Consider the following 17,442-nt stretch of genomic DNA (forward strand, 5'->3'; position numbering starts at 1 on the left):
CCCTAAGTTTCAAGATATTCTGTCCCTTAAGAACCCAGGTTGTGCTGCATCTCAAGCAGGGTGACTGATTAAGGGGATTCACTTTTACCCTCTTTCTGGGGATGTTGAGGCTAAGTATCCACTTGGTGAGATACAACGCGGGGAGGATGCTGAAGTGGTAAAAGGAAATGCCGCTGATGATCAATTCAGCTTGCTTTTCAGTCCTGGCTAGGGAAAGCCTACGCTCATCTAGAAATAACCACAGCAGCCGTGAGCACACAGTATGAGGGATTTTTGATTCACCCTGTGTTACACTAACTTCCTCCTGATGTTATTTTTCAAATCAGCTTTCACAAAAGCAATGATAACACCAGGATGCTACTCTTTGCAGGTTATTCTTTACAGGTTTACCCGCTTGGTATTTTTGTGGCATCAGTATATCCATTGTAGATTAAACTTTATTTTCAGGCCTGGAGATAAAGAACTGTCTTTTGGGGAGTGGCTAAGGGTTGCTCAAAATCAAATTTCGATGACTCAAGGGCTAAATCACATGAGAAAAACTTGGGAATGTCACATTCTGGTTTTAATTCATTTTTAGGGTGTTCTAACGAAAGTTACGAAATACACTGATTCAATCTAACATCTGACTAAAAGTGAATCTAACATCCTACTTGCAAAAGTCTCATGTTTCTGGTCAGCTAGGGAGAAATCAGACATACGTCTTTGGTGATGTTGTTAGTCTAGATGTAAAATTCTCAAGTTTCTGTTTAGGACACTCACTGCTAAGGGTGGGAAACCTGATGTATTCAGTGCACACAATCTTAGAGTGGGAGTAGGGACCAGACCGTATTTCTCTCTATTCACTTATCTGCTAACTGTAATACTTTAAAATTTGATACCACTTCTCTTTTTGCAAATGATAGACACAGCTTCTGAGAAAGGCAGGTGGATCTCTGATGGGAAAAATGGAAGGGTGAAAATAGATGTCATATATGAGGGGAACATTGATTGTAAGGAGACTTGAGTTAATTAGATCATTATTAAGCCAATATTTTAAAATATCTGTTAATAAATGCTATGTACTTCAAAAATTTATTGTTAGTGATCTAGTTAGATAACTCAGTTTTTTTGCATACGGAGATATATATATATATTAAAATTAGGTCCTCTTAGTCATTATCCCTTTTTAAATTTTAAGTAATAATAAAACCTAATCGTAAATGTTATGTTTCATCTTGATAAAAGAGTGCTCTTGATTCTCAACATGAAGAAAATAGCACAATTATCATGTGTTTTTTTCCCCTCAATTACATGGATCTCAAGTGATACAATTTGTATAGAAACAATCATGGTTTTGTTTATGCACACCTGATTTTTTCTAGAGGTATAGGCAGGGGTGATATTGAAAGTATTTAACAAGCAGTAGAACAAAGGCACTAACCAATCAGAAGAGATCCCTGCTAAGTGTCCTTTGGCACAAGTGTACTGGGACTGGCCCACAGAACGCATGCTTAGAAACAAGAATTACAATACGTAATACAACCAGAGGCTTAAGATGGGGCTGTACTTAACATTCACATTTTTAATCTAAATATTATTTATGTGTTAAAAATGAATAGCCTGTTTACCCTATTTTGAATCTCTCTTTAGAAGGTGTTAAGGAGTTTCACTGCATGTAAGTTTGAGGTGTGAGCACGTGCATATGAATAAAAACATTTTTCAAGGTGTCTATTACTTAAAACTCTGGAATTAATTTCCTATCTCTTGAGATACTCCCTTCTAAGGTCAGTCTCAGAGAATGGGGTAAACATTTGGATTGATATCGACTTTATTTGGATTAAAATATACTTCTAATCAAATCAACTTTCAGAATCAATTCTAAGTGGTCGTGTAAGATGGTCAAAGACTCTGACAAGTGGTTCCCTTTTCAACTTCCCATGTTCCAGAGTTACCCAAGAGCACAGAAGGCAGTTTGGGAGACATGTTTCCTGCTGTCCAGAAGGTAAAAAGAAAGCCTCACAGAGAAACCTTAAAATATCTTTTCAATTAACTTGGGTTTTCCTTTGGAAATAACCAAGAGTTTCAAACCACAGGTCATTAGAGCTGGCTGGAGTCGGGGGTACTCCGCCTCACAGCTTGAAGTGATAAAATGTCTGGCTCTGTGTCATCGATGCAGGAAGTTTCTTCCTGGACCTTCTTGTCATGGCTATTTACGATGTGGAAAGGGTATTAAATTTCTTGGGAGTAAAACGTCAATCATCTTTCCCAATCCTGCTGAGTAACTCATCCTAAATGAAATATTCTGCCAAAAGAAATACCCATATTGGGATATGACTGCTGAAAAGACGGAATGAAAGAAATGACATCACTGAGTCACATGTAAGACAAAGCATGAGAGCCAAGAGGGTGGGAGATAAGATATGCTTCCTAGGAAACCATTCACAACAACAGTGAGGATTGTTCTAGAAGAGACTGGAAGAACAACTCTATTCCCTGTGATTGGATTTAAGAGAGACAAAGCCAAAAGGACCTTAGAGAATGGCACAACTGAATACTTGGTGCTAAGCCAACTGGTTCATTATTTGGAAAAAATATATAACCTCGTCAATATAGAACCTTACTAAGTGTAATACAGCAAAATAAAATCCACATAGTTTAGAGTTTGTTACAAAATCAAACCACATTATAAAACTAAAAAAAAAAATGGGGAAATATTTATCTGATCTCTGGATAGGGAAGGGCTTTCTCAAATATAAGGCAACTGAAGATATGCCAACAGAAAAGACAAGTAATTTGATTATGCAAAGTAAGACTTGCCTATTTCAAAAATTCCCATAAACAAAATTGATAACAAATGTGAGAATAATGTTTCTAGATGAGATCACAAAAAGAGTCTATGTTCTTTCTAAAGTCTTCTAACTATTCAATCAAAAAAAAAACAAAAACATAAGACACCCAATAAACAAAGAACTGAAACTAAAGTCATTAAATGGAAAATGCAGATGGCTAATAAATAAGTAAAGTGCTGCTTTGTCAGCAATCAGAAACAGAACTTAAAAACCATTTTACACGATTCCATTAGCCGAAAATTTAGTGATGGAAACACGTAATGCTGTAATTAGGGTACTAGAGCAAGATAACTCTGATACACTGCTGGCAAGACTGTAAATTGATAAAAACCTTTTTGGAAAGCAATTTGACCAAACATATTAGGAAGTTTAAAAAATGTTAAAAATCTAAACTGCTACCATTACTAACTGATGACATTCTAAGTATCTATTTTAAGGAAACAATCAGAAATGTGAACAGAAATTTATGATCATAAATGTTCACCATAACATCACTTACAATTGAACTATTAGAAATAAACATCTACAAATTGGAAACCGAGCAGCTCAAAGTGTATTTAGATTATGTAATACATAGCACTTGAAATTATGTATATGAAGAGCATTTAATAACATGACACATGCTATGCCATATTTTGGCTAAGTGAAAGCAGTGAGATAAAATTGCATACACACACACACACACATACACACATATATATATATATGCCATAGCATGAGATTCTAATTTTATAATGAAAACATGCTTGGGAAAAAAAAAGCCAATGTTCTAAAGTTTTAACAATAGACCATAAATGGTTTTATACAGGTCTTTGGCAGTGTTATAGGTAATTTTGTTACTATTTCTTTTTGCATTTTATATATTATAAAGCTTCAAATATCAGATAATTAGGAAAATAATCAAACAGAGAGGGAAAGAGAGGAAGGAAGGAAGAAAAATGAATGAATTGGTCCAGGCCTGGGAATTTATCTACTAATCTCCTTCCTTATGTTATGATTTGAAATATGTCAAAATACTTTCCTGGGCAATCCTAATAATCTAATAATCATGATTTGTTAATAATTTTCCAACGTACACACTTTTCTGCCAAGTCAAACCCAAGAAACACTTACCATATCAGGAATAATTCTCAGCTCTATTTTATCCAAACCCATTTTCTCTCACTGAGAAAATTTTGCATTTTTTAAGATTCAATGAGGTATGTACTAACTTTTTCCACGACTGGGCTACATGAGCAGTGGGTTATTCTGTGTACTATTTAATTAGACATAAAAAGCTATCCATCCACATACATCACATACACATTGAATAGAGCAAATCTGCAACCATGAGTAGAGTCTTTGCCTGTTCATGTGCCTGTTCCCTGGCCAGGTACTCCCAATTCGCAGGGACCAAAGACAGCATCAAATTCCCATTTTCTCACCAAAGTGCCTCCTCTACCCGCTCAGTGACATAATATCCTTCACTTTATAATTAGGCATGTGATTTAAAAGGCAAACATATCTGTGATGATTATGACAATGGCTTACTTTTGTAACAGGCAGTATGTAACTGATACGATGTGTCCTGAGAATAGGCTGTGAAAAGCGGAGGGAAAGAGGAGAACAGGGGCTGAGTTTCTGGGGTGAGAGAGAAGAGGGTTCTAGACAGAGGAAAGGGTTCTAGACTGGCATGTGAAATACACAAACCTTTACTGCACCGAATAGAGACTGGGCACATTACAAAACCAAATGAGCTGCTTGTAAGTAGGAAATGATAGAAAATAGAGGAAAGATTTGAACAATCACAGTTTAAGGAGAGCATGTACTAGTTCGCTCTCGAAACATGTTATAGTAAAAAAACATCCCACAGGACAGGAGATAATAAGCATAACCTCAAAATACCTGGAATCCCGAAAAACCGGACAGCTAGACTGAACATCAGAATTTTAGAGCTTTGAACAAATTAGAGATGATCTGGTCTCATACTTCCACCTCTATTTTCTGAAAAAGAAACTAATTCCTGAAACAGTGTACTTGACCCAGCACCCTACAGCTAGGCAGTTAACTCAGTTTCAATACATCATCATAGGACTATTTCCTTATTCAAATAAAAAGTATAATGCAGACACAACTTTTTTTAAATGTTCTTGAAAGTAAGCCGGTACATACCACAGTGTGGACCTGGTCGTAGGTGCTCTGGATTTTCCCATTTACTTTGCTTTTACCTGACAAAAACAAGAGGAGAATGACATGCTTTTCATTCTTCTTATTCCTAAATCAGGCCTTCCTAATCGTTCTGAAGACAACTAGGACTCCTGCTCTAACTCGAGCCTAGTATTTTATTTGCTGTCATTTCAAACACTGATCCCAGTGATCGGAAGAAGACACACAGGATGAAAGCCGGGCCCCCAAGCTCTGCGCGTTCATTTCCACTGGCCCAGCTTTCTAACTGGACATTTGCACACAGGAGGGTTTTTTGGCTCAGTTGGTGTTCACAGGTCCGAGACTGATTTAAAATATGACAATGCCAATAAACTGTTCAATGATTTGTTCTTGTCAAATACTAGCTTATCATTTATTCTTTTTTTAAAAACCCGCTCACTATAAAAAAAGATTCTGAAATACCAATGTTCCAATTCTGTTCATTGTATTTTCTCAAATATACCTGATGGGAATTGACTCATATCATAGTATACAGCTAATGAAATAATTTAAAATTTGGAAATTAGGGGGAAAATTACAGAAAGCTCACTCAAATAGTTCCAGATACTTACTTCCAACAATAGTCTTGTGATTAAAAATCTTACTCCAAATTCCACCTTCTACATTGTCTTTCACTCCAAATTCATAAACCGTGTCAGGCTTTAGATTTTCCACGATTGTTTCAGTGGCTGGACAGAGTTGAAAAATCCATTTCTTTTCCTTATCCTTTTCTCTATAGCGGATTGTATAAAATCTGTTGAATAACCAAAATATGCTATGAAACCACAAGGAGATTCAGAATCTACTTCAAATTTCTTCACACATCACAGACTCCCATCTACTCTGAAGATTTAATATTGGCTTCTGTTTAGATTTTTTAAAATTTGCAAAGAACATGAAAAAATTGCTCAGTGTGTGCTTAAGTTTTTAATTTCTCACAGCAAGTTAGGGGACCGGGTACAGCATAGTCACAGTCGGACAAAACTCCAGATCTCTCAGTTCTATTATTTGCTACTTTGCAAAATGAAGGTTGGAAAACAGTAGATGTTTGGTTTTTTTTCTGTTATGCATAGAGAAGAACACAGGCATATTTTTATAACTAGTTAACATTATAGTTTCATGAGTGTATGAGTTTTAAGCCTTTTTACTCCATGGAAGGTGAGTTAGAGGTATTTGTAAAAGGAGAAGCATAGACTCTAAGACACATCCAGGACAGCATTTCAAGGGTGACATTTCCTTATTATTAAAAAAAGGATCAAGACCAATAGCCAAGCTAAGGGTACAAAGAGAAAAATCAAATAATGTAAACTCAAGATCACTGCTACACATGTGCTTAGGGCTTTATAACATTCAGAAGTACACACGGCAAAGTAATGATAATCCTCACCACTACTTTTTTGCACCTTTATCACATGGTAGGTCTTCAATATATTTTCTCATTTACTTGCCACAAAAACACCTTGACTAGTAAAAATTGTGTGTCCCAATTTACAAATGTGAAAACAAGAGTATCAGAAACATCACTTAGCTTGCCCAGCGTCACCCAGCTGGTGATTTTACCAACAGCAGCAGCAGAACCAGAATAGAAGATGACTCCTCTGGCTCTGTTCTAAACAGCCCACTGATGGGGCAGCAAGTCAGGAAAGGGGGTTGCATTGCTACTGTACAGGGTAATGAGAATGATTAAACTAGAGCTACATGTAGCAATATGGATAGATTTCACAAGCAAAATTTTGAAGGAAAATAGCAAATGACAAAAGGATACATGTAGTTTCATACCATTTACACAAATATTAAAACACTGAGACCAAGTACGTTACCATGGATTATTCCTAGCAGTGGAAAGCGATGACAAACACAGTCATGGTTTGGCTCCCTATGGGCAAGTAGGAAGCTGAATGAGACTAGAGGTGGGGCCAATAGATAAACCTGATCTGTTTTTTTATTCTTAAACAAACATTTTAAGTAAACAGAGGGGAGAGGCTATAGCTCAGTTGTAGAGGGAATGCTTAGCATGCATATAAACTAAGTAAACAGAAGAAAATAGCTGTCACGTATCATGATAGAAACATATGTGTTTGTTATACTATTTTAGATTCTTTTGTACGTTTTAAATTTTCTCTCAAAAATTTAGTACCTCTCCCTGACTCCTCAACCCAGCAAAATTAAATGGATTAAGATTCATGTCAATTACTTTTATTTAAAGACTTAAAAGTCTTGTTTACTCATGCTAAAAACATTTATTGTGTCCTAAGTGTCAGGCACAAGTTCTAGATACAAAAAAAATTATCAAAAATCTGTGGAAACAAGGGCCAGGACTGGCCACATAATTTGTGGGGGTCATTGCAAGATGAAAAACATGGGGTCCCTTATTCAAAAGGGATGAAGACTTTTAAGACAGTGACAATAGAGCATTAAAGCAAGCATGGGCCCTTTTAAGTGGTGAAACCTATGAAACTGTATGGGTTGCACGCCCGTGAGGTCAGCAAGGGGACTACAGTTGCATTAAGTGCAGAGAAGAGATGCATTTGTATTTTCAGCCCACTATCTTACTGGTCACAAACCACTGAAATGCTTGAAATCATTCATCAGCTTGCTTCTCTCTAGTAAGAGCAGCTCTCTGGGCTCCAATCCCCCATTCCCAAGTCACAAACATCAGAACGAGGGAAGGAGGCTGTTCCAACCAAAACACTAACTGCTACTGGGAACAAATGTTATACAATACTAATCCTGTGTGCTGTGAGTTAAAACACCAACAGTGACTTCTGAAACACATTTGATGACAAGTACGTCACATGGAATTTCTGTTGTTGTTTTTTCCCTGCCCTGGTTATTACAGGACTTGAGGGAGGTTCAGAGAAGCTGAAATCCAACCAGATGGGCTCCACCACTAAACTTCTCTAGTCTGGATATATTTCTGATGTCCTGAATTGCTTGCATGAGCCAGGTTGGGGTAGGGGGCATTGCTAACAGAATTACCAAAGGTCAGATTCCAGAATTCCTGGTAAGTTTGATTTTCTATCATCTTCCTAGGATTAAAATGAGACAGAAATGTTCTAAGAACGTGTTAAAAAAAAATCCAGCCTGTAAATTTTTAAAATTTTGATCACAGAGCTTTCTAAATACCCTCTCTTGTACCAAGTTTGTCAGGAAAAATAAATATAAAAGCAGCCAAACCTTCTCTTCTGTTTCAGTTAGTTTCCCCTCATCAACACTGGCTTAATTGGTAATGGTATAAAATAGGCAAGTTCTAGATTTTAAAAGAGATGGTAAACAAGACTACCCAACTCTTCAGTGGTGAAATAAATTTTCTTGATTTTAAGGCAAAATATAGGTCTTATAATAAACAATGCTATACAACCTAGCACAGAGTAGGTACTCCATAAATACTGTGGAATGAAGAGACCAGATATTTAGGTGCTCATAGGATCGTTCTAAAATTAGAATATAATTGCTCTAAATGGCCAAAAAACTCCATCACCAAAAAATACTCATTTAAGCCAGTAGGTCTACAATTATATTTTGCAATATGGCATTGCATGAGATTTCACTTACCAGGATTCAGCATTCTTATACAATCAATGCAAATGGAAGGAAAGTACAATATATGCCTATATTGCACATTTGCAGAGGGCTTAAGATTTTTTAATTTATTTCCATTTATCCATGTAATGAAGTCTACGATGAGCAGAGCAAGAATTATTATAGAAGAAAAAGATAGGCCAGGAAGTATCTAAAGTCTGGTCATCAGTGACAGAGCCAACCAAATGACTGTTTTTTGACTCCTAAGCTAGTATCTCTTGTATTGCATTGGACTATTTTTCTACTGCGGTGCTAGGCAAAAGGAGATGGGAAAAAGACAGGTAAAAACAACCCAGGATGGAAGCAAAGTAAAAGGAATCAGAAGTCCTTTTAACATTAGTCAAGGCTTTTTATTTTTTGTCTTATTGTGTATTTATTTATCATGCCGTATAACCACAGACTTCCCATTACTGTCTGAGGACATTCAGGATTGAATGTTGATTGTACTTTTTTCTGTGGTTAATTAAATTTGGGCACATGTGCATGGAGAGGCAACGAGTCTATTAAAGACAGAAGTAGCAGCCAGTGTGTGTCATTAGAGCAGACCTCCGGAAAGCCTGCCTAGCAATTTGGATTTTAGAAACAAGAGCATCTCATATCCTAATTAAGTGGTAAAGAACTGCTGAGGTTAGTGCTTGGTTCAACTGATAGTAGTCTGTGCTCAGATCTCCCCAATAGTTTCAAAATTAACAATAATTGTTGTAACTTAAAAATCCATGGTTTCTCATGGTAATAGAGAAGGCAGAGAATGGCTTGACTTGGATATTTGCCAGCTGCAAGCTAGTAGCACAACCTCCATGAAGTCTCTCCACCCACTTATGCATCAGTTTTCTACTCTGAAAAACAGGGGGGTGGATTAGACAATCTTTGAATCTTTTGCTTCTAAAATTTTATTCTAGCTACATATGAGGCATTCTATTCTAATAAAACACAGAGGCAGAACACAGGCTAGAAACCCCATAAATAAAATATATGATGTAACTGGCACTGAATTATACCAAGTGGAGACAGTGAATAATGTCAAAAGAAATTGAGTCTTTCACAAACTAGCCTGGATAGATGCACACAGTTGGCCATCTTTGGGACTTTGTCTAGTTTTTTCAGTATTTTTTTTATTTCTATGTGATTAATTACTATATTTCCTAAAACAGATTCCACACACACATTTTTCTGCTCTCTTCATGTCAAAGGACACTTCCTGCTGCCCCTGTTGTCCGTATCCTCGCTTCTTGCCTTACTGAGACTGTGACTGCTGACAAGTTCAATCCCCACTTCCTTCCTCTCAAAGACTCTCTCTCCCCCTTCACTCTCCCCATGCGCCTCTCCGATTCCAGGGTTCTTCCTTCTTCTAAAAAATAAGTGTCTTGGTAATTTTATTCCATTTTCTTATTCCATCCACTCTTGCATCCTTTCTCTCAATTCTTCGACAAGTCTTCTCTGACTCAAAATGCTGTTTAAATGTTTTCCATTATATCAAAGCAAAAATAAAATTAATACTTCTTATCCCTGCCTTTATCTTTTAAAACACAATTTCTCAAAAGTCATCTCCTTTCTTCCCTTTTCTTCCCACCCATAATGCCTATATTTCTTTGCAGTCTAGTGTCTGACCTGTTAGTAGAGGAAAACCTCATGATCAAATCCAGTGATTTAATCATCCAAGAATTTCATAACTACCTTAAAATCGACCCATCTTTCCCAAATCTCTTCCTATTCCTGTTGATGTCACGTTCCTCCTCCCCCGGTCCAATCAGTTTGCAAGTGCAGTCCCACTTCCCTGGATGAAACCCCCGTGCTCAGCCGTCCTCCACTCCGAAGCAGCACTCAAGGGCCCAGTTCAGGTCTGTACTATCTCTGGACTCTTGTAATAACTTTCACACCAGTAAAACCATTTCCCCAAATCTCTATCACCCACTGCTGGCTGGTTTAAGCTCAACAAAAGAAAGAAGTTTCTAGAGATTTTAACGCTATCTAAAACGGAATCGCTCGTCTGAAGTGGCAATTATCACAGAAGGTAACTAATATCAAAACCATCAAGAAGTCTAGCAGCAAATGGCCCCACTTCCAGAGTGTTCACTGCATGCCAGACGCTATATTAGCATAGCTTCATTTTACATGTGTCATCTCATTTAATTCTGACACCCCTATGAAACACTACTATTATTATCCTCATTTTACAGATGAGAAAACCAAGGCTTAAAGCATTTCAGTCACCTGTCCAAGGACACTCGGCTAATAGAGTAGAAGTTTGAACTTGGGTCAGTCTGACAAGAATTTACACCCCGAGCATTCATGCTGTGTTACCACCCCTGGAGGTGGTCACTGTGGCCTCCGGACAAGAGATGCTGCAGAGAATGTTCAAGGGTTGAATGGACAGGCTAGATTTTTTTCAAGGCTCATTCTTGACATTTCACTTGCTTGTTCATTTATGCACGTTTAGACCTACTGTTATAACATGTGATGCTAGGTTGTGTGTGTGATGGAAGACAAGTAAGACACCAGGCATGACTTCAAAAATGAGCTCACAGGATGGGGAGTTGGGGAGGCAGATGCACATGTGAATATGACTAAAGAAGGCAGGATGAAAAGGAGAGAGTGCCGAGGGTGTCTGGGTTTGGCACCCTGCAGCCCGAACTTGTAAACTAGACAGGCTGCGTTGTAAATCCCATCCCCATGGGATGACTTAAAGCAGGACTTTCTACCCAGATGCAGGGAAAGAAGAGTAGGCCAGATGTAAACCTCATCTCAGGAGCATGACTCACATATTCCTTGAGATAGATTCTTGGAGAGACTCTATGATTTCTTTTACCAGGCAGTGGGGAGCTGGTAGAGATTCTTCAACAGGTAAATAAAGTTAAGCAGGGTGAAGGAAGGCTGATTTATCAGCAGTGGAAGAATTAGAGGAAAACAGGAGGGAGGAATCTCAATATGCTATAGTCCAGATATAGGATGACAAAGGAGTGAATTACAGAAGAAATAGAACGAAGGGGGGAAAAAAATGGAAAAGATCAAAGTTCTATTTCTATGAAACAGTTGACAAGACTCTTTATGCAAGGAAAGTGTAAATAAAAATCAGTTTTCACACTTAAGAAGAGGGAAGTTAAAGTGATGAAAAAGGAGTTCTGGTAGTAGTACTGAAAACATGCATTTAGCTTGAGTTTGAGGTGCTGAACACTGTTACCTGGTCATTCTAAAGAAAATATTCCACAGACAACTAAAAATACACTCTCAGAACTTTGGAAACGGGTCAAGGTCAGAGGTTCAGCATTGTAAGTTATTTCCATCTTCAACACCCCTACTATTCCCCATAGAAGAGCAACATCAGACATTCCTGGGAGCTCTTAGAAATGTACAATCTTAGGCTCTTCCTCAGGCCTAAGAATCAGAACCTGCATTTTAACAGCATCCCCCCAATTTGCAAGCACATCAAAGTCTGAGAATCATTGTTCTACACAGAGGTGATAGTTAAAGACATGGCTTATAGGTAAGGGAAGATCTCTACTCCACATCTGAGATGGGATAACAAGTAAGCAAAAGAGAAGAGGAAGAGGGTAAGAGAAAAATTTAAAAATTTCAACGAAAGAAAGAGTTTAGGACTGGGAGGATGGCCAAACATTCCGTAAAAGAGGTTTAAAAGGTTAAGAACTGAGAAAACTCTCCTGGATCCAGCAATTGATCACCAAGAGAAATTTCAGCGGAAAGGTACAAAGAGGATGGAAACCAGTGAAAGGGAATGAAGACTGTCTGGACTATACAGAAATCAAGACTATGAGAGCAGATCAGTCTGAGAAGCTTCAGGATTAAGACAAGAGAGTGCAAAGCAGCATGGAAGCTATAACAGGGTCAACAGAAGATGCTGTTTGGGGTAGGGACATCTTGAGCATGTCTGACAGCCAGAGGCAGGGCATCAGTATCAGAGAAGAGGCAAATGTGAAAAGGCAAAGTCTTACAGAATGTGGAAGGGGTGGGATGATGAGCAGTGTCTGAAGTCGGAAATGTGCTCTGGGGTGGAGGTGGGTATAGCTCAGTGGTAGAGTACACGCTTGCCATGCACTAGGTCCTGGGTTCAATCCCTGGTACCTCTGTTAAAAAATAACCAAATAAGCCTAATTACCCCCCCCCCAAAAAGGAATATTCCTTGGTAAGAACAGAAGAGAGGTAAAGATAAATCTGGGATGAAAGAATGAGCTGATGGCAGATAGCCTAAATTTCTTCAGTGTTGCAGAAGCAGGATGGGTTGGGACATGAAAAGAAACGTAAACAGTACCTGGCTTGGAATTACTGATGTGAAAATGGAGAAGTAGAAGATAAAGATACTGATATGAGTAATTCTCAAGGGCAAAAACTATATAACTCTGGGCCTCAATACTATGGGAGATGAAAAATAAAAAGTGAATGAAGTTTCAAATTAGGGAGAGTGCAAGCATTACAGTACCCCACAAAGTAATAAGACAAGGGAACTGATACCACCAAAAAAGTATGAGTTCAACTTCGTCACAAGTTTGGATTAATGGTAAGACATAAACGTAAAAATGCTGACAAGTCACTACTTTTTATTCAGCATGCATTTACTGAAGTCCTACTACGCGCTAGCTGCTGGCCCGGGGACTGGGGAGATAACAGTGATTAAGATACACATGGTCCCTTGTCTTCATGGAGCTTCAAATTTACACAGCAAGACAAACGGGCAGCAAGGGGCTGGGCCCAATCAAGTGAGATTCCCAGACGATGAAAAGATTTGCTTCTTAAAAAAACTTGGGATAAAGAAAAGGAAAGCCAGAGTCAGCTCTGGACCAGCCAAAAAGGAGGACCTTCATTCTACTTTAAAAGCAAGTAAGTGCAACGTCAAAGTATTAGAAAACGCGAAAATGATTTCTAAACGCATCGTAAAGCTTAGTAAGTTGGCAAAGGAGTGAGAACTAAAGCAACCTTGAACACTTTAACAAGTTGGAAACAGGGGAAGGAAAAAATATGCTATTAATGGTGAAATAAACTGAGGTTTTGCTCTTCATCTGGGCCAATTTGGAGAGCTTTCTTTTGACCTTAGATATATTGGGGACAAACACATACGTTCTTCCTTTCAAAGCCCATTAAGAATAAAAACTGTCAGTGAAGTACATCTTTTCGCCAATGTGAACTCCAAAAAGGATCTAAAAACATGGGCAACCCATGGGCACCCTATGGAAATAGGAATGGAAATGTACCACAAAGGATAAAGTGACATTTCATTAATGTTTCTAAGCTTAAAGCAAATACAACAGAAAACAGAAATTTTCTCATTGGAAACTCACTACACAAGAGCTTTGATATATAAAGTCAAAACTCAAAGTATAATGTAAAAACTTTCCCAGTAAATTATTTACATTTGCATAGGATATATGAAGCTATATGAACCAATGTGAAATGATTTTCATTTAAAGAAATCAGACTTTACACATGGTGCCAAATATTAGAGTTAAATGAGTTAAAATGACACTGGGTGGTGTTTCTGTACCCAGCCAAGGGCATTCGGATTCCCATGGTTTTGTCAGAATTTGTTTCTGAAGAAAAACTTGAGCTGTATTAATTTTCCAGTTTTCAAGAAGGAATCATTCCCTCTAACTATTATTGCTTTTTCTAACCTCCTGGAGGAGTCTGAATTCTAGAAGAATCATCTGCATAATCATGTAAGTGTGGATTTCTCTAGGTCTGCATCTCATTACACTAATTGAGAATTGTTCTGGTTGGATTTATTTGGGTGTTTATCATGTGTACTGTATTTCCAGAGCTTTTAAATAAGGACTACTATTTTTTTCCCTCAAATACCACAAAGACTTTAAAATGTCAGCTCTTTATTAACTATTCTAATTAGGGAGAAAGGAGGTCATGGGTAAATGAAACTCACAAGCACTCTAAATGCTTTGTGTCATTATCATTTAATTCTCCCCATGTACGCGTGTCCTAACATTTCCCTATTGCTGTCAAAGATTCTCCTACTCACTCAGATATGGAAGCTGGCAAGCATCTTGACATGTAACTATTGAATCGTTTAAAGAAAACTTTATTCTAGGTGGAATTATTGTTTTTAAATATATTGTGATTTGACACGCACGAGTCCATCTATCTGATGAGAAGAACTGAGCCAGAGTGTATGGGCAACGGTGGGGAGGGCCGGTACACCCATGGTCTGAGTATCTGGGGCCTTCAAGTCAATTGCCTTGGATAAAATTGTAGCTGCACCAGGCCATCTGTTCCTCTACCTTTTCCACATGCATTATCTCTTTGTGCTGTCAGACCAGAGCAACATCTACCAATTAGAGTAAGTTCTTTCATGAAGAGGCCAGCAGGACCAAGTGAAACTGAAGGAAAGACTTGATAGGGGAAGAAATCATATCCAAATTACGCTATACGAATTTGCAAGTGGATATATCAAGCAAGTAACCATTAACATTAGCTACATTTGTTACAAGGGTATCAAATCTCCTTTCATCCTTTCTTCTTTCCTTCCCTCCCACCCACCCATTCTTTCCCTTTTTTCCTTTTTTCTTTTTAATAAGAGACTTAAATAAAAATGAAGAGGAAAAAGAAAGCAACCCATAAATGTTTGTTTTCTCAGCACTGGCACCCTGGAACAATCCACTAGAAACTGGAGTTATCACAAGAAAGCAAGTTCTTTCAAGAATCCATTTTCCAAACAAGTAAGTTATGGGTTTAGCAGTGGGTGAAATAAGAAATTTTTCGTATTCTTTGAAATAGCTCAAAATTATTTTTCAAAAAATTTAGTCTTGGCATATCCTCTACATGTCTTTTTTCCAAGAATTTCTTCCTTCAGAACCATGGGCATATGAAGGAAATTTTAATTTTTTTCCTTTCTCAGTTTAGATTTCCTAATCAAAGTCACATGAAAGGTACTTCTGAGAACTTGTAAACATTTTTAAAGCTCTTTCTTTTCCATCCAACTTACACAAATAAAAATAAAGCACTACAAAAAAGATATATGGCCCAAAAGTACATGAAAAAATTTTCAATTTCTTTAGTATAAGGGAAATGCATATTAAAATGGTAATGAGAAATGACTGCACTAGAATAGCTAAAATGAAAAATGTTGATGACATGAAATGTTGTTAAGGATGTGGAGCAATCAGAATTCTCATGCACTGCTTGTGGGAATTTAAATGAAAAAAGTAGGCCAAAAAAAAAAAACAAAACCAAATACACATCTTCCCTGTGACATAGCAATTCTACTTTCTAGGTATTTATCTAAAAGAAATTAAAAGATATGTCCACAAGAGTCTTATACAATAATATTTATAGAATTCAGGTGTCCACCAGCAAGAAAATGGACCAATACATTCTGAAATAGTCCCATAATAGAATACTACACAGGAATGAAAAAGGGGATTAACTATTGATACTTGCAACATCATGAATGAATCTCAAAAACATGCTGAATAAATAAGACAGACACAAAAAGAGAACATAGTCTATGATTCTATTTATATGGAATTCTAGAGTAGACAAACCCTCTAGTGCTTTCTGGGGTGATGAAAGTGTTCTATTTCTTGATAGGGTATAGAGTAAATAATTATACACCTTGTTTTTTTGTAAGTGATTAAACTGGATACCTAAGATCTGTGCATTTGACTGGGTTTAAATTATATCTCAATAACAAGTCTTTCATTTAAGAAGGGAAGGAAACAATTTTTTTTAAATTTAAAAATCACTTTGAATACTTAAAATAAAAAACTTTTTGAATAAAAATGCTTTGGTTGAAGATTGAACTTCTTGAATGTCAGATACAAAGTTTTGAATTTTGAAGCTCATGTAGTAAATATTTATGACAAGCAAGTATCATTTCATACCCAATTTAGAATCATGGGTCATTTAGCACAGCGCCCAGCACATAGACAATACCAACTACCTGTGTTGGATGGATGAATGGCAGTAATTTAAAGTATATTTAGACTTTTCTTATTTTGTTCTGCCAAAGAAGATGGTAGCTTCATTTCCAACTGTATTTTCGCTGTACTTACATTTCTCCTGTGTGTGTCTCTCTGGTTTTCTAAGCCAGTGATTCCTAAACTTAGGTGGGGATCAGAATCAATTGGAGGGCTTATTAAAACACAAATGACTTGGCCCCACCCTCGGAGTCTCTGATTCAGTGGGAATTTCCATTTTTGACAAGTTCCCAAGTGATGGTGATGCTGATGCTGCTCTGTTTCGGGATCACACTCAGAGAACTACTGTTTTTAGCTCTTCTTCAATTGTCAAATCAAAGATACAGCCTTTGCAAACCCAAGATCAACTTTTGCAACTTTTAGCAGCCTCTCCTAATCGCTTTCAACCTCATCCTCTGAGCTTTTATTGCACTTACCTCTGATAGCTCCGCTTGCTAGTTGGCTTATTTTCCCTTCTAGTTTATTCTTTGGAAACGAAAAATACTTGCATGTGTTTTCTATTCAGGTAGATGATAACTCCCGGAATGGTAGGGGCCCTGACTAATGAACTCAGGCCCCTCACACCTAGAACAGGCTCCACAGCCAATCGGTGATCTGTAAATACTGATGCCCCCAGTATTTACACATTCTTCTAAAGCATATGCAGATCCTATTGAAAACAAGTGCCAATTTTCAGATGCAAAACAAAACCCTCCATTATGGTGCATTACCTGTCATTGGGACATTGACTTGGCAACGTCCAGTCGTGGTTAGGGTTGATGAGGAAGCCCCAGGACAGGAAGACTGAGCTCGGTGTCAGGGTGCCAACCACCAGCTGGAGAGGCTTGCGAGACCGTGCTTTCCCTGTGGAGGTAACGGACAGGTTAATTCTGGTAATATTTTCTATATTTTCATGATTTGGGTAAAATGCATAA

At 37.6% G+C, this 17,442-nt stretch overlaps 1 protein-coding gene across 1 annotated transcript in view; it reads right to left on the minus strand.

The window, feature by feature from the left end:
• The window catches only part of ABI3BP (ABI family member 3 binding protein), a 241,633-nt gene that overhangs the window by 135,284 nt on the left and 88,907 nt on the right, over positions 1-17,442 (minus strand). Inside the window, 3 exon segments of the mRNA XM_032477890.1 lie at positions 4,980-5,035; positions 5,585-5,766; positions 17,239-17,371. Coding sequence (XP_032333781.1) covers positions 4,980-5,035; positions 5,585-5,766; positions 17,239-17,371 — 371 coding nt within the window.

This window comes from Camelus ferus, chromosome 1 (genome assembly GCF_009834535.1).
Source record: "Camelus ferus isolate YT-003-E chromosome 1, BCGSAC_Cfer_1.0, whole genome shotgun sequence".
NCBI classification, from domain to species: Eukaryota; Metazoa; Chordata; class Mammalia; order Artiodactyla; family Camelidae; genus Camelus; species Camelus ferus.